General features: G+C 42.2%; 1 protein-coding gene across 1 annotated transcript in view; it reads left to right on the forward strand.

Annotated features, from left to right (window-relative positions):
* The window catches only part of pkn2a (protein kinase N2a), a 38,089-nt gene that overhangs the window by 6,795 nt on the left and 4,780 nt on the right, over positions 1-26,514 (forward strand). The window contains exons 2-16 of the mRNA XM_039814669.1: positions 1,266-1,430; positions 3,790-3,925; positions 8,782-8,936; positions 11,471-11,600; positions 12,787-12,932; positions 13,225-13,465; positions 18,005-18,058; positions 18,307-18,416; positions 18,605-18,748; positions 19,941-20,016; positions 21,535-21,691; positions 22,255-22,381; positions 23,978-24,114; positions 24,848-24,923; positions 26,264-26,355. Coding sequence (XP_039670603.1) covers positions 1,266-1,430; positions 3,790-3,925; positions 8,782-8,936; positions 11,471-11,600; positions 12,787-12,932; positions 13,225-13,465; positions 18,005-18,058; positions 18,307-18,416; positions 18,605-18,748; positions 19,941-20,016; positions 21,535-21,691; positions 22,255-22,381; positions 23,978-24,114; positions 24,848-24,923; positions 26,264-26,355 — 1,946 coding nt within the window. The remainder of the gene's footprint in view (positions 1-1,265; positions 1,431-3,789; positions 3,926-8,781; positions 8,937-11,470; positions 11,601-12,786; positions 12,933-13,224; positions 13,466-18,004; positions 18,059-18,306; positions 18,417-18,604; positions 18,749-19,940; positions 20,017-21,534; positions 21,692-22,254; positions 22,382-23,977; positions 24,115-24,847; positions 24,924-26,263; positions 26,356-26,514) is intronic.

Raw genomic sequence — 26,514 nt, forward strand, 5'->3', positions numbered from 1 at the left:
TCCCTACTGCTCTGTGTCTGTCCCTCTGCATCAGTTTCACTCACCTGACTTAATGCCCCCCCCCCCCCACACACACACACACACACTATCTGACTATCTTTGACTGTGTATTATGTTGAAAGTTTCATTCATTTATTAAATAATTGCTTAAAGCATTTAAACAAACTTTTGTGTTGGGAGTTTGTACCATTTCAAAATCTTAATTTTCACTGTAAATGCATATTGGTTCCAAATATCAGTTATCTGCTTCCTTAACTACTAATAATCGCCATCAGCCTTGAAAAACCAGCGTCGGTCCATCCCTACTCTATTCATGATGGACTTTAAAGCTGAAGCCAATCAGGAAGTGACCGCTAATCTCTCGTTAGTTAATGTACTGGCTTTAAGGGTGTAAGTAAATGGTGACTGACAGCAGCAGTGAAAACACTGCCTACAGAGGTTAGCTCAGGTTTAAAACCCACCGCTACAATATTCAGGCTACGCTTTGGCAGTGTTGAATCTCATGTTTGGTCAGAAGATATATATTGGTCAGGGCAATTAAGTCATAACTCCATACATTTGAAAGAAATAGAAAATTAGTTTTGATTAGGGCTGCACGATATAAGGAAAATATGTATCGCTTCAATATTACTTGCAATAAATACACAGATATTAAAGTGTACTCAGTTCTGCCTTTCTGCTGCTTTAAATATTCTGCTGAAATACAACTTGCTTGATGAATTAAAGACAAAAGGAAATCATTTCCAACATTCTTTTATTGAACACATTGAACATTGAATTAAATATAAAAGGCACCACTAAAAAAAGGTGACAGTTACATTTATTTTAAAGTGCAGTTTTCCATCGATAACTCTCTTTCAACTAACTCAAAATATCTGAGATCACCTGAGGCTCAAGATCAGATCACGCATGTTTCACGCACATTTTGGTGGTTATTATAAGAAACTCATATGAGGGACTGCTGGGATGAAACTATGCCTGGAGCTCCTCCTCTGTTTTTATCGCTTCCTTACTGCTGTCATGAGCTGCCACTCATCATGACAAAACGGAAATGCATTTGTAGCCTCAGCTGTTTTGAAACCTTGTAAGTTGGCGCTGCTTTCTGTTTATTGATAAGTCCCGTTGGCTCAACACTGCTGGAATCCTGCCAGGCTATTTGTTGACTGAGTCACTGGCCTCTGTGTGTTCTCTCCTCCTCTCTCGCTGACCTCCTCTCAATTACATTCCACGTCTTCCTCTCATCCTCCTCTGCTGTCTTCTTTCAGGGGGATGCCAGGGGCCAGCTGGTGGCGGAGCGACTGGGTCTGGGACACAATCTGGACCTGTCCGACACAATGGTTCAACAGAAGCTGGATGAGATCAAGGAGCAGATCCGCCGCGAGATCCGCAAAGAGCTGAAAATCAAAGAAGGTGCCGAGAACCTGCGAAAGGTAAAATCACTGAATATGTTGTTGAGTCTTTCTCTCAAAGACCTAATTTGCCGATTTTAAAAAAAAAAAAAAAAAAAAAAAAGTACCACCATAACGTAGGGTTACAGGGCCACACGGAATCTGCGGACGCAGAATTTTCCGCAGATTTTAAAACAAATTTAAGAAAAAATGAAAAATAAAACTCAGAATGTAAACACATCGCTACCCCAAGCAGAAAAACAGTCTGCTAAATTTAGGGCTGAACGATTAATTGCATTTGCAATAATATCGCTGTATGTTAAAACACGATTTCCTAATCGCAAAGGCTGCGATTTGGTCACGTGACTCGCAAGAGCAAATCAGTCTGCACCCCGCAGAGAAAGCATCAACTTAGCATGCTAATGCTACGCCGTACCTTAAAACTCATTCAAACAACTCTGAGTTGTAGTTTCAAACTTTTACAGCCATTTTAATAAAATGAAGGGTTTTATTCGAGCTCGAGTCCATACATGCAGTTAATGGATACAGGCACGCAGCACTGAAGGCTCGGTTGGCAACGATTAGCTCTGATTAGCGGTTAGCTCCAGTTAGCTAGCTCCGTTATAAAGATATGGAGTGGAGGAGACTGCCGCGGGGAGGGGTAACTGAAAGGGTTTTTACGTATTTAACTGTCTAGTAAAGTTCAAAGACGGTGTTTAAAAAGTGCAATCCTCATGTTTACATATGTTTATTACAGTAAATAATAATTAAGTAATCTAAATACTACTAATGGGGCGTTCTTTTTGTCTTGTAATCGCGACTAGTAGCTCGAGTGTGACGTCACATCCGTGTCGAAAAACGAATAACCGCGGCTAGGCTACTGCTCTGCTTTCTGCTCAAGACTCGGCCATTGTTGTCATATAGCAACCGAGCGTCTCTAGCCAATTTCAGCTGCACAAGCTACAAAATAACTAATCAGGCGGTATTTAACTCCTAATAAGACTGTAGAGACATGCCTATAGGTATCAGTATACAGCGCTATGCGTACGACTTCTTCATTTGGTTACAACAAAGACAAAAGTGCTTAAAATTGTAGAAAACCACAATGTTTACTACGTGTGATGCACGACGTAGCCATCTTTGAAAGTGAGCTCGGGGTCCTCGGAGTTCAGACGACTTGACGAGTCGTATTTACGACCTCGGTGGTGTTCTTTTTGCAACTTCCGGTTCGTAACTCCGGAAAACGACTCGTAGATCGACTTCAGTGGACAAAAAGAACGCACCATAAGTGTGGTAAAGCCACATATTTGTTTTTATATTTCTGCAATCTGCACTTTAGTTTGGGCGATTTGGTTTCTGACTTTCATATGAATGTTTACACCAGGCTTGATCAGTGCTCAGTATACTACTGTGATTGAAGTAGTTAAATAAAAGATGTCATTCATATAAATTCATGCATCACATACAGGCCTGACCTCCAGGAAAGAACAGTTTGTTTAATCTAGCTAATCTTGTGTTGTTCATGTTCATACTATACAATGATTTATTGCTTGTTTTTGTTGAATAATACGGAAGACAATGAGCTTAAAAAATAATCGCGTATTAAATCGCAATATTTTTGAAAAAAATCGCAGTTAGATTATTTTCAAAAATTGTTCAGCCCTAGCTAAATTCCAACGATTTTTCTTCTCTATCACCGCTGAAAACTGTCTAAAGAGAGCCAGATCAAGTAAAATCGAAGACATTTTACGGGCCCTATCTCGCGCCCGGCGCAAAGCCCGGCGCAAAGCCTGGTGCAGGTGTCTTTGCTAGTTTAAGACCGACGCGGTTGTCAGTTTCCCGTCCAGCGCCCGCGTCGTTTAAATAGCAAATGCACCTGCGTCCATCTGTGTGCCCATGGGCGTGCTGGTCTTACAGGGAGGTGTGTTCAGGTGCATTCTGGGCATATTGCTATCTTGAGGCAGCGGGAAGTGATCGCGCCACTGCCCGAACAAAAACCTGGTCTAAAGTCAATAGCTAGGCATTTCATTGTTATTTTAACAGCGAATTAGTAAAATGCGCCTAGTCTCACGCACAGCGTGCGCACACTATGCTTGTTACACACACAGGGACGCGCAGCAGCACACAAACATGCAAAAGATTACAAATACAAATATTACGGTGCAAATCCGCCATCATAATAGCAATGCGCCAAGGTCCAAACGTGCCTGGATTTTAAAGGGAATGGGAGATGACGCTCTGGATGGTTAATTGCATGTTACGCCCAAAACACACCTATGAATTAATGAAGACAAAGAAGTACAACCCTTTTTGAACCACGCGCCTGGCACACAGACCCTTTTTTCCCTTTTTCAAATCTTTGCTATTCGATAAATTGTGTCATCCACTCTCCACCCCTCAGGTCACCACAGACAAGAAGAGCCTGGCTTATGTCGACAACATGCTGAAAAAATCAAACAAGAAGGTGGAGGAGCTTCACCAGGAGCTGCAAGAGCTCAACGCCCACATTGTGGTCAAAGACCCTGAAGAACTGCTAGGTAACGGAGAAAAACGCCACAGCAGAGCGGCCCCAGAGCGTTTAGTAAACATTAACCAAGCAGTAAAGACGGTTGACATATGCTAATGCTACACTCCACTTCCTCTACAAATATATCATTGTTCTAGTTGTGCACTTTTATTTCGGCTCCGTGTTCCTTGTATCAAGGCATCAAAAATGTGTATTTAGTTACATGTTGCCCAAACTAACACTCAAATACTGTTTTTTTTTTTTTTTCTTTTCTTTTTATTTATTTGCAATTTTATTGTGATTGATATTTTCAAGCTAAATGATTGAATTGATCAACATTTTGATGCAGTTTATTTAATTGACAATTGTAGTCCGGTTGTCTGCAGCCTTTCTTGTGGGATGGCTATCTTGCTATTCTGAGCCATACCTTTTTCTTTCTTTTCTTCCTCCAGGATTTTGCCCTAGTGTAATGTCACAAAACAGCAAATTCTCTTCCAAATATTGTCATCTCTTTTCATCATTCTCTCCAAGATACCGGTTCATTGCAAATGCAAAGTATCGCTGTTGTGTCACAACGACACCTACGTGAGCACACGTTGAGCGTTTTGGAGGTGACTCACTCTCTAGAGGCTGACATTGTTGCATTTCACATTCCACCGACCGTTACAATGAGCTGTCGATTGTTCCCCTCCGAGGCTGTTGAAAGCCTGCTCCTGTGCATTTTTTTTCCGACGACAATGGAATTTGGAGAGAGTTACCCACAGCATAATGTAGTTTTGTTACAGTTGTTGCCTTATGCAGCATTTGTTGGTGGCGAGTGTCCGGGTGAATTCAGGAAGAGAAGGAATGGTATTTGTCTGCCTGTTACCATCACATCCCCCCAAGTTCAGCTGACATTAGGAAGTAGATGAGGAGGAGGAGGCAAGGGAGGTAATCTTGGTAAAGGGTTATCTTAAGTGGAAACAAATTTAGCCTGACTCGGTGACTCTCGATCTGATGAACGAGGGCTTTCTTTTTAAGTGACGCGACGCCAGCGGAATGTCGCTGGCTATCGCAAAAATGATGGAGAGGGCAGCTTCGCTTCCACAGTCATGAGACAACTTGTCGAAATGCGTTTAGCTCTCGAATCCGCAAGAGACGGCACTTGTTTCCTGAGTTAGTAGGAAGGAGTTGCTCTCTGCCTCTGCGAGCAGCCAGAATGTGTTTTTTTTTTTTTTTGTTCCCGGAGAAAGTTGAGGGGAGCTCTGGTTATTCTCCGCCACTCAGCTGAGGCCAGAAATGGGCCGACTCACTCTCAGGTGCTGTCTGTGAGCAGCAGCAGCAGCTCTGACGCGGGGTCACCGAGCCAGTTCCCTCTGTCACATATGATCCCATTCACAAAGAGACTTGCCCCAAGATCAGCAGTTGACTTCCTGAATACATGTCCAGTCCGTTTCCCCTTCCAGTCATCATATCACATATCGAGTGACAAACCACCCACGCCAGTTTTAGGTCCAGCTCTGATGATGATGATGAAGATAATGATGATGTAATTGTTTGCAGAGTATTGTTAGCATGTTCCTCGTTGCCTCCTCATCAGATACAGATGGGGTTAATCCGAGGGAGGGTTCCCCTTGTCAGCTGTCCAGCAGTGACATCAGCCCTGCAGCTATTCAGTAGCTCAGTATCTTGTCCTCCAGCCCAGCGTGGGCTGAGAAGGAGGGGTGGAGGGGTGGGGGTCCTTGAATTCTTGGCTCGATGTGACCTTGACCAAACCACCCCCCCTCCCACCCCCATGCAGAGAGGAAAGCCCCGAGCGTAGACTGGATGAACCTCGCAGCACTTTTGCGCCCGTTTCTCAGCGTGCCCTTTGTCTTTTTCCACAAACAGCTTCCTCATGACAACCGACTTAACGTGATGTTAATGTAATCACTGTGACGCTACAGGCTCTTAATGTGCAGTGTGGAGTTTATGAACGCAAAGGGCCGTTTCCCCCCAAGCCCCTGCTAAATTCTTACCTTGCTCGACAGGCTTCTCTACACCCATGTGATTTGGATGAGAATCTGAAAGTGTCTCTGTTTTTCCCGTCTAGCCCTGCCTCTCCCGTGTGTGTGCGTGCGTGCGTGCGTGCGTGCGTGTGTGTGTGTGTGTTTTTGTGTTGTGTTGTACACTCTCTCACGTTCCCCTGCTGAGCGAGGTTCAGTAGATTTATGTCTGCTTCGCTTTCTCTTTTCTGCACACTTTCAGTAATGCTACACAGAAGGTTGATTGATTAGGTGTTTATTTTTTTGTATTAGAATAGTGTTTGTATCTATACAGTGTTTGCATCTTGTGCGTACACACACAAGAGGGTTGCCCCGGGAAGGCTAACATCCTCCCCTCCTGCACAGAAACCTCAGCAGTGATGCTCTCTCAGCCCATTAAGGGTCATTAGATGAATCATTTAAACTTTCAGTTCAAAGAGTCCCATGCTTTCTTTTTGCCCATATCCCGCAGGTGCTCAAAGGAATCTTTTAGACACTGTTTTGATGAAACATTCACAGTGAATGAATCACAGACCCGCCTGCTGGTTATTGTTATCTGCATTTGGCATGTCCTCCAGAATAACTGATTTTCCTCAGCGCTGTTATTTTAAGTAACTCCAGTCGGGCTCACTTAGATGAACTCAAGACACCTTCAGGGAAATCAGTTATTTTTTTTTTTCTTTATTAACATGGGTCTTTTTATGTCATGTTACTTGTTTTTCGTCACGGGATTTTTTTTTTAACAGAATTGTGTGTGTGTATATATACATATGTGTGTGTGTGTGTGTGTGTGTTTTATTTTTCTCTTTCTCTTTCTCTCTCTCTCTTCTCCTCTTCTCTTTCTCTCTCTCCCCCTCTCTCCTCTCTCTTTCTTCCTCTCCTTCTCTCCTCCCTTTTTTTCTTTTCTTCTCTCTCTCTCTCTCTCTCTTCTCTTTCTTTTTTTTTTTCTTTTTTTTTTTATTTTATATCTCTCCTCTCTTCTTCTCTCTCTCTCTCTTTTTCTCTCTCTCTCCTTATATACTCTTTCTCTCTCTTTCTCTCTTTATTATATGTATGTCCTCTCTTTTTTTTTTTTTTTCTTTTTTTTCTTTTTTTTTTATCTCTCTCTCTCTTTTTTCTTTTCTTTCTCTCTTTCTTTTGTGTCTCTCTCTCTCTTTTGTTCTCTCTTTTATTTCTCTCTTTTTTTTTTCTCTTTCTCTCTCTCTTTTTTTTTTTTTCTTCTCTCTTTTGTCTTTCTGGGTTTTTGTTTTGCTGTGTGTGTCTGTGTTGTGTTTCTCTTTTCTCTTTCTCTCTTGTCTCTCTTGTGTGTGTGTGTGTGTTTGTGTGTGTGTGTGTGTCTTTGGTGTGTGTCTCTTGTGTGTGTGTGTGTGTGTGTTGTTGTGTGTGTGTGTGTGTGTGTGTGTGTGTGTGTGTCTCTGTGTGTGTGTGTGTGTGCTGTGTGTGTGTGTGTGTGTGTGTGTATGTTGTGTGTGTGTGTATATGTGTGTGTGTGTGTGTGTATATATATATGTATGTGTGTGTATGTATGTGTTGTGTATATGTGTGTATGTGTGTGTGTGTGTGTGTATTTTTTTTTCTTCTTCCATGTGCGCATTAGGCCACATATTTTTTGTAGGTCCTGGAGAGAAAATGGCATTGTTTGAGTTTCGGATGTGGCAACTCTTTCGAAGTGCACTCTTTGGGTTCTTACTGAGAGGAGTTGCTTTATGACACCATCGACGCTGAAACTAAACTTGCAAGTCAAGTCAGGAGAAGTCAGGCAGGTTTTTTTGCCCACCTCGTGTGTGTGTGTGGCTTTGTGCTACAGCGATCGGCCTGGGGAGGGGTTTTCCCTGCACCTTTCAAGTCCAGACATGACCCAAAAAAAAACGGGACAAAACCGTGAGCTTAGCGGCCAGAACTGTGATCCAGCTCAGGTGGATAGAAGACACTTGTTTTCACTTTGTGTGTCTGCCTGGTGTATGTGTGAATGCATGAGAAACTCAAAAGCCTGAACCGATATTGGCACAGTAACACTGTGTTGTCTCAGCTGATTTTAGGGAATGGACAATAAGCACTTGAGAAGTTTGAAATGACCGTTGCTGTGGATATAGCATTGTCATAAGTGTTTACACCACATTTGCTTATGTAGTAATGTCACTGCACTTTTGGTAGTCGTCTGCAAGTTCCCACTCGTTTTGTTTTTTCTTCAGTTACTCCGAATAGAGATGGCCGCGGGGTTTCCCTCTGCTGTTGAAGTTTGAACAGACTTCAGGAGATAGCCAATGAGATGACAGAGAATTCATTTGAATTAGCAGTGATTGCCTTTTGCATTATAGTTATTGAATAGGAAAGCATCATAACACATCAAACTGACTATCGGTGTGCTTTGGGTTCATGTTTGATGTGTTCCCATGGTTCTGTTTTCTGTGTCTGCATAATGGAGAAAAAAACAAGTGTGCAAAAGACACATCCAATCCAATTTTCAAAGTCTCCCCCCTGACACCATTTATTGATCTGAACTTCTACGTCAGGTCAGACCCCTGGCTTGTGTAGTTATTTTTGTGTCGAGAGAGTGAGTCAATTGCACTCTTGTTTTAACATACTTCATCACATTATAAACAGCAGACCTTTCTGGATACATTATTCGACTACCGAAGTTGCTACCAGACATGTTTTTGTAAGCAAAGTTAGTGCTCAAGGCCTGTTCAGCTAACTTCAAAATGGCTGGCAGCAAAAATAGCCCATTAATAACCAGTTACACATACACATAACCAGTTACCATCTACAGTCGGTGTATATTTGTGACAAACTCCAGTAGCACATACAGAGTCATATATCTGTGGTTGTTTTCCAAAGTGCCGTAAGGTTATAAATTGTACTTTTCTTTTTTGTCTTTACCCAGAATGCCCTTTGACCCCAGATACTCCCAACAGTGAGGTGAGACTGTGCACCAGCAGCAGCCACCTCGCTGCCCTGAAAAGACAGAATGACATCGAGCTAAAGGTGAAACAGGGTGCCGAGAACATGATTCTGATGTACTCCAACGGGCCCTCCAAGGTAAGATTCAGCAGGAGAGGGATCAGCTCAGGCTGCCAAGTGTGTAAAAGCAGACATTCTGACATCACCAAATAAAACACGAGCATTTGGACAATCATGGGAGAAAATGTGGTAGAAATTGTTGTAGAAAACCATCAGTTTACAAATCCACTTCCTGTTTCAACTTCGAGTTATCGTACTTACAGTTTCCTCTTGTTTGATTGGAATGGTTTTGGGGGCCTAATAAGGGAACTATAGGAGCCATGTATATTGTTTGTTTTATGGTTTATAGTTTTCACCTATTATGTAACATAGGACGTCATGGGGGTTGGTCTCACAATAATCAGTCTATTTATACACCTGGACACCTGCATGGCGGAGGCTAGAGAGAGGGTTTTTGCATTTTCTGTGGACCACAAGTTTTTCTACATTTACCTTTTTGCAGTATTTTTCAGGCAACTGGATTTTGTTTATTAATGTTTTTTCCGACTTTCAAATGAACAATAAATCCTCGAAAGCATATCTCGGAGTGGATCTGAATTATTCAAACGGCGCGTCATACAGGTGATTGTTCCCTGACTCAGCCCCTCGGCGGCTTATGGAGGTTGCAAAGAAGTCGCTACAGGAACAATTATGTACACAATACTTTAAAAGAAAGTCGTAAAAAAACTGCTATCATGTTCTGTTAATTATCTCCTCACCTGCTACATTTATCTTGCAATCCCTTACTTACAATGTTATCATATATGATTATGGCCAAAACTAGGAAAATAAAGACTCAAGTGATAAAATACCCTAATGATGAGTAACAGAAGCTGACATAACCCTAATTTATTTAAGCCCCCCTTATCAGGGGTTCCGGAGTCATAATCACAATCCAAGTCAAGGTAACACATGGAATAATATTAATATTAATAATTGCACGGAAACTGCAGAGAGTAGCTCGTCCCCAATTTGAGAACCAGTCTGCAGGTGTTTGAAAAATACAGTGCATGTTGGGTTTGCTCTTCCAGTTTCACTGTAGGGGAGGGAGAAACCTGAGAAGTTCACAAAGCTCTTTGTGGCTCCACTAATGCTCTGAGTGAGGAAATGTATCGTGTGTGTGTGTGTGTGTGTGTGTGTGTGTGTGTGTGTGTGTGTGTGTGTGTGTGCGTGCGCGCAAGCTACCAGAACTGATAAAAGCTGGAGCACCAAGAGCCCCTCATCTTGGCTCTTGGGTCCATCAATAGTAATTGAAGCCACTTTTGTAGTAGACGGTTTAGTGTAGGGTTTCAGTAGCGAGTCTCTAATTTGCCAGTGATGTAAATTCTGCTCTTCATAGGTTTCTGAGGATATGTCTGGTCTTATTTAATGTAGCGTGGAATGATTTCTCATGCATGATAGTTTGACATCTTTGAGAGATATGCTTGTTTGCTTTTTTTTGGCGAGAGTTAGATGAGATCATTGATATCACTCTTATGTATGTCTGTGCGGTAAATATGAAGCTACAGCTACTTAGCTTAGCATAAAGATTGGAAACCGGAAAAAACAGCTAGCCTGGCTCTGTTCACATGTAATAAAATCCACATCATGCTTTCAAAAACTGTGTAATGGCAATTTGCACTGAATCTGATATGTGACCAGTTTTAAAATTTAACAAGAACAATTTCACAAAGATTTCTAGACAAGATCAGTATTACATTTTTAAATCTTTGGGATGTCTAACTTGGGTAAATGTCATGTCTAATGTTAGCCCGACATGAGTCTGTTTTTTCACACAAAAGTTGTTTGACTTTATGTTCAAGTGAGCATGGTTTGGAAACCAGAGGCACACGCAGAGCCTTGGTGTGTAACTGTAGTACAGGAAACAGGACTGAAAACTGCCACATGATCCCCTGTGTCTGGAAGGTGTCTCTGTCTGACCGGGGGAGGTCGCTTACAAAACACTGACCACAGACAGACAGACAGACAGACAGACACCTTTCAGTTGAAAATAGTCCTGTCCTGATGTCAGAGAGGAAATGTCTTCTGGACAGAGGTCTTTCCTGCATGCGGCGCCATAAACAACCAGGATTTAAACTTCAGAGGAATTTTGGGTGGAGTTTGCTTGTGTGTGTGTGTGTGTGTGTGTGTGTGTGTGTGTGTGTGTGTGTGTGTGTGTGTGTGTGTGTGTGTGTGTGTGTGTGTGTGTGTGTGTGTGTGTGTGTGTGTGTGTGTGCGAACAATTACAACACCCAATGCGATTCCAGTTGCATTTCTGATGAACAAGATTTTCCATGTGGTCACTCACTTCTTTGGCTCCAATTAAGGGCATGAACCGGCGTCCTGGCTGTTTGTGTTACATGCTCACAACAAACAATAAAACACAATAGGTGATGAAGGATGGCGTGCAATTAGAGTCCTCTATGAAGTCCAGGCATCCAGTTATTATACCTGGAAGACAAAACACTATTAAAACCTTTTTTTTAATCAAACATGAATGTATAGTAATGTCTATCAAAGTGTTATGACATAGAGATGTTTCCCCACCAACAGTGGTGGGACAGTGATGGTTTCATTTCAAATTGTGTTCATAGGATCGCAAGTTGCTAGCGACTGCCCAGCAGATGCTTCAGGACAGCAAGATGAAGATCGAGTTCATCAGGATGCAGATCCTCAAGGCCAGCCAGGCCAGCGAGCTGAGTTTCGAGAACAACGATGTGATGGGTGAGCCTTCACTTCCATTCAGTGATTTTTGAGAATTAGCCAGTAGGGTTGGGCGACGTCTCCTAAATTGGCAGTTGACGATGTTTACAGTAAAACATGGCGATGGACGATGATGTCATTGTCGGGGGGGTGGTAAGCACTTTTTTTCTCTCTTTACATAAATATTTTTTTTCTACTACTATGGGCTAACAGTTAACATAGAAACGATCAGACATACATTTAATTGCCCTCTGTAAATAGACAGTATTACATGGCTATGCTGCCCTTCTGGTAGAGGCAGTTTTTTACAACTTGACCTACTTTCACTTAAGTACTGCGCAGTAAAGTCAATCAGATGTCCGTGATCTGCGTAACGACAGTACACTGGGACATTTGCCTTCAACAAAGCAACAGTAATAACCTAATATACCATCGTTACTGAGCTTGAACTACATTCTCGGTTATGTAATAACTTATGTTATAACTCTTGCAGCGCACACGAACAGATGCGCAACATTAGCTCACACATAAAATAGCACCCTCGTGAATTAGCCTACTGTTGCTAACGTACATTCATAAATCCTGCATAACATCGTCCCGCACCCACCGGACATCAGACTAACTTATTGATGCACGCACACAGTAGTGTCGACAAACTTAGTCCAATGAGGGGACAAAGGAAAGTGTGATAGCGGTCCACGTTAACAGTTTTTTCTCTCTCGCTCGAGAACGCTGTGTCCAACGTTACTAGCAGGTAGAGTGAGCTACAACTGACAGAGAGAGAGGGAGAGGGAGAGAGAATGTATTACTACAGCCAATCCAGTCTGCTCAAAGCGATGGTCTTTTTCACAAATAGGTTGCACCTAAGGGGGGAAAAAGTAGCTTCCACTTCAGGGGCCTTATCTTGCACCCTGCGCAGCACAGCGCAAAGCCTGACACAAGTGTCTTTGCTAGTTTAAAAGACCGATGTACTTGTCAATTTCCCGTCCAGCGCCCGCGACTAGGATTAGTGTGTGTCTGACAGGGTGGGGGGGCGTGGCATCACGATGGTGGCTCTGCATTGTGATGTCGGCCAGCCATCACGACGGACGATGATATCGTCCATCGGCACAACCCATTTAGCCAGCGTGACCTGTTTTGAGAAGAAATACCTGAATAAGTGCACACAAGGACTCATGTCATGAATCATGTCCATCGCATCCTCCAGACAAGCCCATCATCAGCCCGTTGGACCTTCGGGTGGAGGAGCTGTGTCACCACGCCAAGATAGAATCCGCTGTGGCAGAGGGAGCCAAGAACGTCATGAAACTCCTGGGCTCGGGAAAAGTCACAGAAAAGAAAGCCCATTCAGAGGTAGATGTTTGTGTTTGCGTGTGTGCGAGTTCATGTCCATCATGTGAAATTCACATCTTCTGCATACAATGGTGACGTAAAACGAGCAGGAACAAGATTCTCATCACTTTAGATCCGACGCAGTGTCACAGTGCTTTAAATGAAACCGATCCTTGCACAGCTAATGTGCCCTATTAAAGTAAAATAGCCGGTGTAATTGATGTGTTTCTCTCTTTCCACCTCTCCCATTTCCTTTCCTCCCACCCTCTCCTTTGGTTTCTTCTGTATTACCTTCCCTCCTCCCTGTCTCCAGGCCCAGGCTCGTTTTAACGAGTCCAGTCAAAAGCTCGACCTCCTGCGATATTCCTTGGAGCAACGCCTCAATGAGTTGCCTAAAAACCACCCTCGCAGCAGCAGCATCGTGGAAGAGCTTTCCCTGCTGGCGTCACCGGTCCTCAGTCCCCGATCCAGCATCATCTCCACGCAGAACCAGTACAGCACCGTGACTAAGCCCGCTGCACTCACAGGTAACTTGGACAAAAGACACAATGATGGTTATTGATAGCATGTTGATTATTTGAGATGATTTACACTCTGATATCCCAGCATCATCCTATTCTTCTTCACCACCAAAGAATGAAAATGAAATTATTTGCGTGTGTGTATACAAGGCTTAAAGGGATATGCCACTGTTTGTTGAAATAGGGCTTATCACGGTCTCCCCTAGCTGTAGATAGGTGGACCAACGCATTTTTTGTGCATGCATTGTTTTAGTCCGGTGCAACACCGGCAGCACCGCCGCTAGTTAGCTTAGCGTAGTGAATGGAATCCTATGTTGCCGGTTAGCTTGTTGTGAGTAAAAGTGAGCCAACAAAGACAAAAAAACGATCTAATTACTTGCAATGAGACAAAAAATGCGTTGGCCCACCTATCTACAGTGATAAGCCCTATTTCAACAAACGGTGGTGTATTCCTTTAACATAAAAAAAAAAAAAATCCCCACTGGCTCCGGTGCCAGTAGATCACAATTTTTACATTTTTACTGGCCCTCAAATATCAGTGGGATTGGCAAAGGACAAAAAAAGCAGGAAAATATACGCTGCACCTACCATGAAGCTTATAACCCAGCTCGCCACTGCCACTGGATGTTGTGCCATTAGCAGTAAAGCTAGACCAGGAGTCATCAACTACATTTTTCCAAGGGCCAGAATGTTTTTTTAAGCAGACACTCCGGGGGCCGGACTTTCAAATAAAGAAAATAAAATTATACCTAATATGCATCTTGTTTGATATTTTCACTTTCTTACTAAATTAATGCTTTATTTTTTACATGTTTTAGTGTAAGCAAACTCCTAAAAAACTTGGAAAATCCATAATGATAACTAGATAGGCTACTTCTTAACTAGAAAATGATCTCCAATTAGGGGGCAGTTCAATGAGGAGTGATGGTGAAAGTCTTTGATTACTGAAATGTAATCCATGTCCTGATTGGTGGAAAATGCTTGCAGAAAGAAAGGCCTGTTGTCAGGTAAAAATGTCACTGTCAAAGAGCCTGAAACTAAAAGTTGTGGACAACAGTAGATGTAATGATGAATGGATTGATAAGCAGGCTAGCATTCGTCCTTGTATGCCTAATTTGAAATAAGACAATGCTGTTGCAAAATAATACAACCGCAACATCATCAAGAATGAAGAACACTGCGTCATTCACGTGCATATTATGTAGCCACATGTATCTGTTTTGGTCTTATAACCCATCCATAGGTTTACGGCTCCAGCAGAGAGGATGGTTCGTTTAGACAGCAGCTACATTTACGAGAGTTTGTCCAAAGTTCAAGATTCGTTGCAAACTAATATAAACAGTTAGACTACAAACTGACATCTTTCATTGTGCCTTGGTTGTAAAAAGTCGCTATTTGCAGAGTAGAGCTGTGTTTGCACAGCGCGGTGGACAAGAGTGGACAGCGCAGACAGAGCAAACTGAAATATTGGTATCTACATGTTTATGCCTGTAGAACAGCCTGTAGTTTTAGTGTAGCGTTAGTTCATCTGCGCCATTGGCGGTAAATAATCCTCTGTATCGTTTCCAGTCAGTAACGTGCTGCATGAAGTAACGCACACATCTCGGCCCTGCTGTGTGTGGGTGTGTGCGGGCATTGCTGTTCAGAATCCCGTCTATCTTCCAAAATGCAACGCTTGTATCCAAATGAATTGGTTATAAATTACCTAAGGTGAAAATGTGAAATGATAGCTAACATTCACACGCTTCGTGCCACTCTATATAACATTTGCTGATGCAGCAGACAGAGCCACAGTCACTGTGGCCAATCAACTAGCCCGACATACTTTTTTACTGGCCCCGGGCCATCGGTCCATAGGGCCATTGCTTATGTCGAGCCCTGGTGTATAAGGCTGAGCAATTTTATCGATTCTGAGATATAAATCGATATTTTTTTCCCCCAAGAAAGTATTTATTTTTAAGCCGCGAGTATCGATACATAAGTCCCATTCAAATCCCCTGTGTATACCCCCGTTCACGTTGCAGGAAGAGCGATTTGGTCAGGCAGCCGCTAGTGTCGCTGTAGAGTAGCCAACGTCAACTGGCGGCCCGCCGCCAAAGCTTTTAGTCTGGCCTGCAGAATAATCACGAATTCACAAAATGTAAAGAGGAAAAAATGCGTTCTGTTATTTATCATTTCAAGCATTTAGAGCAAAAACCCAGCCCCTGTATTTACATCTCTATTCATATGCCGGGATTCTGTACAGCGATGCCCGAGCTCCACACACACAGCTGAGCCGAGATGTGTGTGCGTTAAACACACACACAGCTGAGCCGAGATGTGTGTGCGTTAAAGGTTAAAACACGCAGCACCTGACTGGGAACGATACAGAGTTACCAACGGCCGCTGGGGCAGAAGAACTCACGCTGGTCTCTTTTCTGTAAATAGGCTACAATGAAACCTTCGTGAGTAGAAAGTCAATACTTATCAATGCACTCACCTGTGTAGACCAGCATAAACATGTAGAAAGCGATATTTCAATCTGCTCAGTCCAACGCGCTGTTTTACGCAAACACAGCTCTACTCTGCAAATAGCGAATTTTTACAAACAAGCTAAAACAAAAGCTGTTGGTTTTTAGTCTAACTGTTTATCTTAGAAATTTTGACAAATTCTTGTAAACCTCACTGCTGGCTGAACAAACCAAACTCTCCGCTAGAGTGGACAATCTGGAGCTACTTAATATGCACGTGAATGACGCGATCGTTACGTTCGAGTGATGATGATGATGATGCTGGTTGTATTATTTTGCAACAACATCGTTTCATTGCAAATGAGGCATACATGACGAGTGCATAGCCTTCTTATCAGTCCATTCATCATTAAAGCTGGGCAAGTTCCAAGTAAAGTAAATGGAACACTCACAAGATGTCACCAAAATCACTCTGTCCCCTTTAAATCTTTCAGAAAATGATTTAAGTGTATCGAATTATATCGTATCGTATCAAATCGTATCGTTAGCTGAATATCGTGATATATATATCGTATCGTGAGCTGAATATCGTGTATCGTATCGTGAGATTAGTGTATCGCTACAGCCCTACTGGTGTATAGGAACATTGGCATGTGTTCATTTTGGCAATTATTCCTATTGGACGCTTGGTACACCAGTTACTTTTATAGGGTTCCTTCAGTCTACAGAAACAATCAACTAACTTGACAGATCTGTTAAAGGGATAGTCTGGATTTTTTTAAGTGGGTTTGTATGAGCTACTGATCCATAGTCAGTGTATTAGCTACAGTAAATGGCTCTCGGCCCGCCCCCAGTTTGGAGAAAAAAGGCAGACCTAAAAAAAATAATATCAGTTTAAGCTTACGCTATATTTAGATTACTTTAACCGCTTTACGTTGCCGTCAGACAGCCCTGTTTAGGTTTACCCAGAGGGAACTAAAGCCGACAAAATCTGTAATTGTATCTCGCACAGCACAAGAGTTGCTGGTCTCCCACTGCCTCAATCGGTTAGTTAGTTAGTGTTATTGTGTGACTTACTTACTGTTTTTGTCAATTGAGTGTAGCGGGGCTGTCTGATGGCAAGGGGTGAAAATACTCTAAACACAGGGTACACTTTAAACTGATATGTATTTTTATTTTATTTTTTAGTTTATAGTTTTTTTTTAGTGGCTTAAATATGTTTTGCTGCCCCTGTTCACAGCAGCTTAGCTTCTGTGTCAGTACTCCTGCCTGCTTCTCCAAACTGGGGGCATGCTGACTGCCATCTACTGTAGCTAATACACCGACTATGGAGAAGTAGCTCATACCAAATACAGGAAGTTCTGTCAGGCTATTGTCGTGTTAAAAGAGAAGCGTAGCTACTTTTTAGGGAATAGCTCAGTGCTTAGTGTGTACATTTATTTTATCTATTTATTTAGGATCCCCATTAGTTGTATCCGAAGTAGCAACTATTCTTCCTGGGGTCCACACAAAAGATGGAACAAAACAAGACCATCAACGTTACATAAATAGTTCTATATTATCACCTGCGATGATTTCCTGCATGTCTTCCCCCTCTCTCTCCCCCCTTTCTCACTGTCCTGTCCATTAAAGGCAGAAAAGCCCAAAGAAATAATATTTTTAGTAGGATGTAGTTTTGTCATGAATAGATCTTTAGTGCGCTTGCATAACTGTAGGGTGAAACCAAAACTAACCGGATCAAATATATACAAAGTAACAAAAAACATGAACCTTGGTTCTGACTTTCAGGTGTGAAAAGGCCCTTACAGAGATACAGGTCGCTTCTCATTTCTACCTCTTCTGTTGTTATAAAAAAAAAAAAAAAAAAAAAAAAAAAAAAAAAAAAAAAATTAAAAACAACACAAAAAAAAAAAAAAAAAAAAAAACAAAAAAAAACAAAAAAAAAACAAAAATTTTGTGTCCCTTTCTTACTTCCTTTTTCTTTCCCCCCCCCCCACCCCCCACCCCCCCCCCCCGCCCCCCCCCGCCCCCCCACCGCCCGCCCCCCCCCCCCCCACCCCCCCCCCCCCCCCCCCCCCCCCCGGGGCGCCCACCCCCCCCCCACTCTTAATAACCCCCAAAACAACCACCACGGTTGTGAGCTCCCGGAACCTGACAAAGAGCGAGGAGCTCTCCAGTAAGTAGATCTGACCTCGTACACGTCTGGAAATAAGTCACTATTTGTGAAAAGATTGCAAAGAAGTTCTGCGATTACATCGACCTTCATAAAAAAAAAAAGAAATCACAGCAGGACCGTAATAGACCTGTAAGACTGCCGAGAGAAAAGACCTGGTCTGTTCTACCAACTGAATTATGGTCACAATCAGGGCATTGTTACTACATCGGTACTTAATAAATAACGTGTGTGTGTGTATGTTTCCTCAGATGAGATCAGCGCAGTGTTGAAGCTGGACAACACGGTAGTCGGCCAAACAAGCTGGAGGTCGGTCAGTAACCAGGCCTGGGACCAGAAGTTTACATTGGAGCTGGACCGGGTAACACACACACACACACGCACGCACTCACACACTCTCTCTTCTGCCCTTGGCCTACATCTGTGCTGTTGACTCAGTGTTGAGTTTGAGCGACACAGTCGGTGTGTTTCACATTTGTTTGTTGTGTGTGTGTGTGTGTGTGTGTGTGTGTGTGTGTGTGTGTGTGTGTGTGTGTGTCTGTCCTGTAGTCTCGTGAGCTGGAGATCTCGGTGTACTGGCGTGACTGGCGTTCGCTCTGCGCTGTCAAGTTCCTGCGACTGGAGGACTTCCTGGACAACCAGCGTCATGGGATGTGCCTGTACCTAGAGCCGCAGGGGATGCTGTTTGCTGAGGTACACATAAACTACCATATACACACACACACACACACACACACACACAAACCGACTGTTATTGACCCTCATTGGCGACAATTGGTGTAGCACATTGGGCCTTGTGCATTCTCTTAAATTTCTCTTATATTTTCTGTCAAACCATTCAAATCTGCTCTTCACCTGGTGTGCCGAATGATGAATCCCACATGATCATAATTGTTTATAAGCTTGGTAACGCCCCCTAAACACTATATAAGGCTAGGTGTTGTGCTGTGTGCAAACACTCATGCCACCAAACGCTTGGTCCTTACCCCAGTGGCCCGGGTTCAATTCCAACCCGCGGCCCTTTGCTGCATGTCATCCCCCCCCTCTCATTCCCCCCTTTCCTGTCTACAGCTGTCTGTAAAGGCAAAAAGGCCCAAACAATAATCTTAAGAAAAAAGAGGCTGTAGAAGAAGAACCTCAGCAGTGTTGAAATCGACGCATTAAATAACTTTAAACAAACTAAATATGATTTTTCCAGAGTGTCATTACTGGCGTTACAGGAAAATCTAAAACCTATATCAATAAAACATACACGAAACCCTGTCACATGAGTATATATGAACGGTGTGAATGTGTGACCCTGTTATGAAAAATTAAACAATATTTAAAAAAAGAAATTAATAACAAAATAAAACCTGCACAAACACAATTATAAAACATAATGTATTGCGATGAATATATTTATAATATATAATTGTCTAAATTTGATCTGATGATATATATATATATATATTTGTTTTTTGATAATAAAAACTGTGTTTCCTTGTGTTGGACAAACAATTTGTCGACTGTGAAAACAAGATGATTTTTTTCATGTCTTAGTGAGTGCTCTCGGCCACCTCAACTAACTGTTCTCTTTCCTGAGAGAATATAGAAAAAATAGGAAAACGTTGGGGAATCCCAGAAATCAATGGGCTCTAACAAAATCTAAATAAATGATGAATATGAACAAAAATAAGAGAAGATTTGTTCATATAGCTCATCGTGCATGAGGCCCATTAAAACCGCTCCTGTTAACCATAATGGACAGAAAGCTTGAAGAGCAACAGGAATGTCCGTTGATATTTTTCCCCTTTTTGTCTGAGTACATCCTGTAATGTGTGAAAGCCTTTCCTTGGACCAGCTGTTTTCTCTGTGGTATAAATGTTCATGTCTCTTGTTTCAGGTAACATTTTTCAATCCCGTCATTGAGAGACGACCAAAGCTGCAAAGACAAAAGAAGATTTTCTCAAAGCAGCAAGGTGAGTCAACATTCAACATTACCTCCCACTTCTTCAAGGTGTACGATTTGTGATTCTCAGACCTGCATCATAGAGACGTACAGTACATATGCTAAAACAGGCTTGGGTAGTGTTTCTAACCATGTTAAAGTGCTCATATTATGCTTTTTGGATGTTTCCCTTTCCTTTATTGTGTTATATATCTTTTTGTGCACGTTATAGGTTTACAAAGTGAAAAAGCCCAAAGTCCACCCCAAAGGGACTTGCAAAGTAGTCTCTTTTCGGCGAAATGGGAAAATGTCATCCACGTGAATTGTGTAGATCCGAAGGAGTTTTTATTTTTTGGGGGGGGGAGGGTCCGAGACCCGGTGCTTATTTTTTAGATCAACTTTTTATTGTTATATATTTTTGAACATACAGAACAGACAAATACAATTGAACAAGGTTCTCCTTTTTATATCTATCCATCCATCCAAGCCCTTCTGAGTTTGCTGGTATGGACTTACCATCTCCAACAGAAAACACTGCTCCAAACAGCTCTATTGTAGTCCAGCCTTTACTTCAGAGACAAACGTGCGTCACTTTGTAACACACGTTATAATGCTCACCTAGCTGCTAGCGTGGCAAACCCTCATGCTCTGCTTCTGACTTGCTAGTAGTCCTTACCTAGCTACTGAGCATGTGCGACTCCCAACAAAGATGGAACAGAAGTGAGATGCCTCACTCTGTAGCTAAAACAGAGAGCTCAACACACAGGGTGAAAAGAGGAGCTGCAGCAATGTGCAGTACAACAAAAATATGGTGTTTTTTGAAAATGAAACCACATAAAGCTATTGTGGTACAACCTCAAAATACAATTATGAACCTGAAAATGAGCATAATATGAGCACTTCATCAGTTGCTAGGTGGCTAAAGAAAAGGAGAGCAGCAAGAGAAAAACTGCACTCACTGCTTTGTGGCCTTAGCAGACCGTTTAAAACCGACATCACAAACTGTGATTTGGACTCTGATGTAAGTTTTAATTCTCATTTTGACAAGGTCATTAAAATATCATTACAGGATTTTTTACCTCCGGTATATATCCAAAGTCAGACCACTTCTTTTCTTTTAAAATGTCCTTATGTGTCCCATGACAGTACCGGTGAGAGTGCATTCCGTTTTTTTTTAACTGTGGAACTCACTGCCTCCAGATATTAGAATGTCAAGCGCTCTCTGTATTAAAAAAAAAAAAAGGGAAATAAAGACTTGTATTTGAAATCTGTTTTTTAATTTTTTTTTTATCATTGGTTTTTCTTGTTTTAATTTTGAGTCTTTTGTTTCCATTTGTGTTGTTTTAATGTTGGAGTACTTTGGGCTGCATTTTTGCATGAAAGGTGCTCTATAAATAAAGTTAAGAGTTGAGATTATTTTTTAATGAATATACTGTATACTTGTTTCTTGTTTTTCTCCTCTGACTGTTTCTCACTGTCCTTTTTTTTTTTTTTTAAACACACGTCCTCACCTCTTTGCTCTTGGTCTGGTTTGTCTCTTGGGTACCAGGTAAAACCTTCCTGCGAGCCCCTCAGATGAACATCAACATCGCCACCTGGGGCCGCCTGGTGAGAAGAGCCATACCCACCGTCAGCACAAACTCCTTCAGCCCGCAGGCGGCAGAGACTGGGCCCAGCAGCCTGCCTGGCTCACCCACACCCAGCAGGTACACACACACACACACACACACACACACACACTGGCACGTACAGTACATGGACTAGAGCCTGACCGATTTATCGTCGGGCCGATATCCTCGGCTGATATTGGGCATTTTCCAAACTATCGGAATCGGCATTTATAATGGCCGATAAATGAATATTTAAAAAATAAAATAAAAACGGACGAAATACATAAGTCCTTTTTAAATAAATATATCTTAAGTTTGTATTTTTATTCATTAGAACATTAATATATTTTGATGTTCCTCTGTTTTGTTGTGACAATAAAACAAACGTTTATTTTTAAACTGCATTATCATATTTTCGTGAGGACTCATAAATAACTACAAATAACTCATTTTAAGGAAATCTGTTTATGTTTTGTTGTGCGTTTCTGGATTTTTTTCTTTTTTAAATGTATATCGGCCGATATATCGGATTTTTAAATCACCAAATATTTGTATCGATATCGGCCTTAAAAATCCTTTATCGGTCGGGCTCTAACATGGACTTAGGATATTCTAAAGCAATCAAAAATTCATACTCGTGTTCCTCTGCCCATACACAGTGACCCGCTGGTGACCAAGCTGGACTTTGACAAAGAGCCCACCCCAGGACCCAAACATTACCCAGCAGCCGATGACATCCGAGAACCACTGGTGCAGGACAAGATTCCCGACAAGGAGGAAGTACAGGTACAGGGATCTGGGAATTACTGGCACTGATGACTGATGTGAGAGTCATTCTTAAAATCAGTCCATATGACCCCTATTTCCCACCACGCGTGTCTGCGGTAAAACAGTTCTGGAAGCGCCACGAGCAATCGCAACATTCAAGGCAATGCTAGAAATCCACCACCTGCTCACGGCGTGTCCCAGAAAAGCGCGTAAATTGGCTCTCCGCTTCGCTAAAGATACGCGTCAGGTCTATTTTCGCGCGAGCCATGGGAAGTTCGGACAGCCGAGCAAGAGAGCATCCAGTCAATTTACCAAAAGACACCCCCCAATATTGTATACGTCTCCTTTACAACATCATGGATTCATCTTGGAGGTGGAAAAACATACTAACAATCACAGATCCTTTTTATCAGGACAACGTCAGAAAAGAGAAGGCATGCAGTTTAATTACAGGAGTGCTTGGAGTGGAAGGTAGATCCTACTAGCTTGTGGAGATAATAAAAGAGTTGGGCAGGCAAGACGCTCCGCTTCTGAGATGCTCCCGGTGTGGTATGGCGCACGGCGGAGGACGGAACAAAACTGCGGCGCAGCCGGCAAGCAGCACAGACGCGTCTGGTGGAAAATCCGGTTTAGAGCGAGCTAAACCAAACCATAAACATTTTTTGACCACTGTCTTCTAATAAAACATTCTGTGTTAGCCACATTGCTATAATAAAACTTAAAATAAGATCTTTCCCATGTATTGACTTATGTTCACCTCGCTATGGTTGTAACCTGTGACCATCAGTCAGGCTAGCCATAGTCTATATCCTCGACGTTCCTCTTCCGCGATTGCTCCGTTGCAGATGGAAATTCTGCCGGATTTCACTCATTTAGGCCAGATATCCATTGCCTTGGGCTTTCTTCGTGTTGGCATTTTAAACTCCGGTGGATTTCTGAGGACTGTGGTTAACTGCTCCTCAGATCTCTGCAGGGTAAATCCAGACAGCTAGCTAGACTATCTGTCCAATCTGAGTTTTCTGTCGCACGACTTAAACAACCTTTGAGCGTACACACGTTCCACCAAAACAAGTTCTTTCGAGGCTATTTTGCAGCGGCACCGAGTCTCTGTCCGGCGCTTAGCACCGCCCAAGACGATTGTGATTGGTTTAAAGAAATGCCAATAAACCAGAGCACGTTTTTCTCCCATCCCGGAATGCTGTGTGGACTAGCCAGACCCTCCTCCGCAGCGCTGTGGAGGAAGGTCTGGCAATGCGAGACTAGTCTATCCATAACGAAAGATGCGCTTCGTCGAGTCATAGTCACAGAATTAGTTTGACTAAACTATATAGTTAATATATTTGATTTGATTGGTTCTCCATTATGATTGTGTCCCTACAAATGAATACAGTCATGCAGATCTTATTATGTAGTGATTGTCAAAGTGTATTTGTGCATATATTATTATTATTATTATTATTATTATTATTATTATAAAGACACAACAGATGTAACTATCATTTTCCAGTACTAAATAATGCCCAAAGGCTCATCCCTATATCATTTCTAGCTGACCAAAACCCCATTTTGCCTATTTTTATTCACTTTTCACTGCTTTGCATTGGCTCTCTGCAGGACGCACTCGCCTCTTTTGATTTCTTGAACAAGAGGAACAGCATGGCGCTGAAGCCAGACCTGGACCGAGCGCTGGAGCAGGAGATGCAGCATCCAGACCTGGAGCTCATTGCCATCCAGAAAGACACCGAGATAAGGTAGGAGAGCCACGGGCTTGTCTTATTTATTTTTTTGTAAATTTTATTTGCACTTTTTCTATACAATTGTACATAGCGCAACAGTGCTGCCATGTACATAAATACACAAATATGCAGCCCAATATACATTACCTACACAAATGTCTTCTACCACTCCCCACCCTCCCCAGTCCCCATGCATCCTCATCACCTATCCGTACAAGTATACATTTGGAGTAAAGTGAGCCTACATTTTGCCGCCCACAAACAAAAAGACAAGGTAGGGTATATCCTACATACAGACAAAATGATACATAAAGAAGCATAAGAAGAGAAAAATAAATAAATAAATAAATAAAAAACATGCAAAATGAAAATGTTGGGCTTGTCTTATTTGCGTTCCGTTTAAACCCACATTTCTTGATATTTAATTTGAGAAAGGGGGACTGCAAGACTAACATGATTTGGGGTCACGTTTTGCGGACAACCTGCCACCTTCATTGCTTTCATTGTTCAAGTTCTTGACGTCTTCTGTCCAGTTTAAAACGTTCTGACATGCAAGAATTCAGTGGAGCTGAAATAAAGTAACAAGGGTGTGAACACTGCCCCCTGGCTTTGAATCTTTTGTGTTGCAGAAATTAACAGCCATTGTCTGCTGCAGGCTGGTTCTGTATTCAAACCCACTAGCTTCATGCAGCTGTCTCTACATTTAATTCATAATAGATACTAATGTAAACACTGATCTTTTTTCCAGGGAAGAAGAGCAGTTCCACTTCAGTCTCCAAGACTTCAAATGTGTAGCAGTCCTTGGACGGGGTCACTTTGGAAAGGTACGTTTCATTTGATCATCCAACATAGGGCTGCAACTCCTTTTCATTATCAGTTAGTCTGCCTCTTGTTTTCCTTGCTTCCTTGTTTTGTCTTAAACAAAGTAGTGAAAAAAATGCTCGTTTATAATTTTCCTGATGCTGATGGTGACGTCTTTTAAATTACTTGTTTTATGTGACGAAACCCAAGTCAAAAACCCAAATATATTAAAGGTCCAGTGTGTAACATGTTTGGTTGTTCATTCTCAAAATCTGTGTTGCCCGTTCACAAACTTGTCCTTTTTCATGAATATTTACCACCACTATCAATTCAAAGTATTCCTTTTTGGCTTGACATTTTACATTTGGGTATACGTTAGCCGGTAAGGGACATACAGGACATACTGCGCCGCCTTTCACGTTTTCGCTGTCACATGATAAACTCACAGGTGCTGCTAATGCTGCTAATGGGTATCGTAGCTTCTCAGCCCCCGGCAAGTTTGAAGAAGGAAACATGGAGGACCACACGTATTCAAAATCCACATTTCAGGAAGAGGAGTCTTCTTCTTTGCCCAGAAAAGCTTTTTGAAACATGAAGGCTACCGTAGCTGTAATCCGTACTTTGAACTGCGTGGCGCCAGAGAGTTGATTGAGATATATGATCTCAACGCTAGATGGGAGAAATTCCTACACATTGGACCTTTTAAGTTTACTATCAAATATGACAACAAAAAGCATCAAATCGTCAGGTTTTAGAAGCTGCAATTGGGAAATATTTGGCATTTTGCTAGAATTATCACTTCCAGCGATTGGTAAATTCTAAAAATAATCCCCTTTTGACGCACGCACTGCATAGCTGAAATTGTCTAGACATTCCATCCACTGTCACTATCTAATAAAGGGAGGAAATGCCCCCAAATAAAGGAACGGCAAGAGATTTGGGTTGTTAGAGAGCTAATTATGAACACTTAATGTCATCCGCGCAATGTCCTGCCTCCGCGGCATCTACCCAGCCCCCATAAACCAAACACAGTATTTCTAGTAAGTGAGAACGTGAGACATCTCCTGTTGTGTGCTACATGTGTGAAAGGTAAAATTCTGTCAATTACCTCGCCTGATTTCGTCAAATATTGTCCAGAGTGGATATGAGAAACGGGCTCCAACTGCTGATCCAGTTTCTGTCAGTTGACTAATTGAATAATGAACAAATTGGCTAAAATTGAATAATGAATGAATTGGCTGATTGTTTCAGCTCTAGTCCGACAGAACACAGCAGGCAGAAAGCTGAAATTCGGTTTCTTTAAAGTGTCTCTCTCTCTCTCTTTTTTTTTTTTTTTTTTCTCCCCTCTGCTTCCCATCCTCAGGTGTTGTTGGCAGAATATAAAAGCACAGGAGAGATGTTTGCTATCAAAGCGCTGAAGAAAGGAGACATTGTGGCTCGCGATGAGGTGGACAGGTAAACACTGAAATCTTCTGATCAGGCTGGTCACTCTGCCGAGAAACGCTGCAAGGCTGCAATTGGCAAATGGAAAGAAACTGGAAATATCATTTAGTGTCTTTAGAGGAGTAGTCGGGTGCAGTGGTGTAGTCTGATGTATTGTAGTGGGTATACTGT

Source organism: Perca fluviatilis, chromosome 11 (genome assembly GCF_010015445.1).
Source record: "Perca fluviatilis chromosome 11, GENO_Pfluv_1.0, whole genome shotgun sequence".
NCBI classification, from domain to species: Eukaryota; Metazoa; Chordata; class Actinopteri; order Perciformes; family Percidae; genus Perca; species Perca fluviatilis.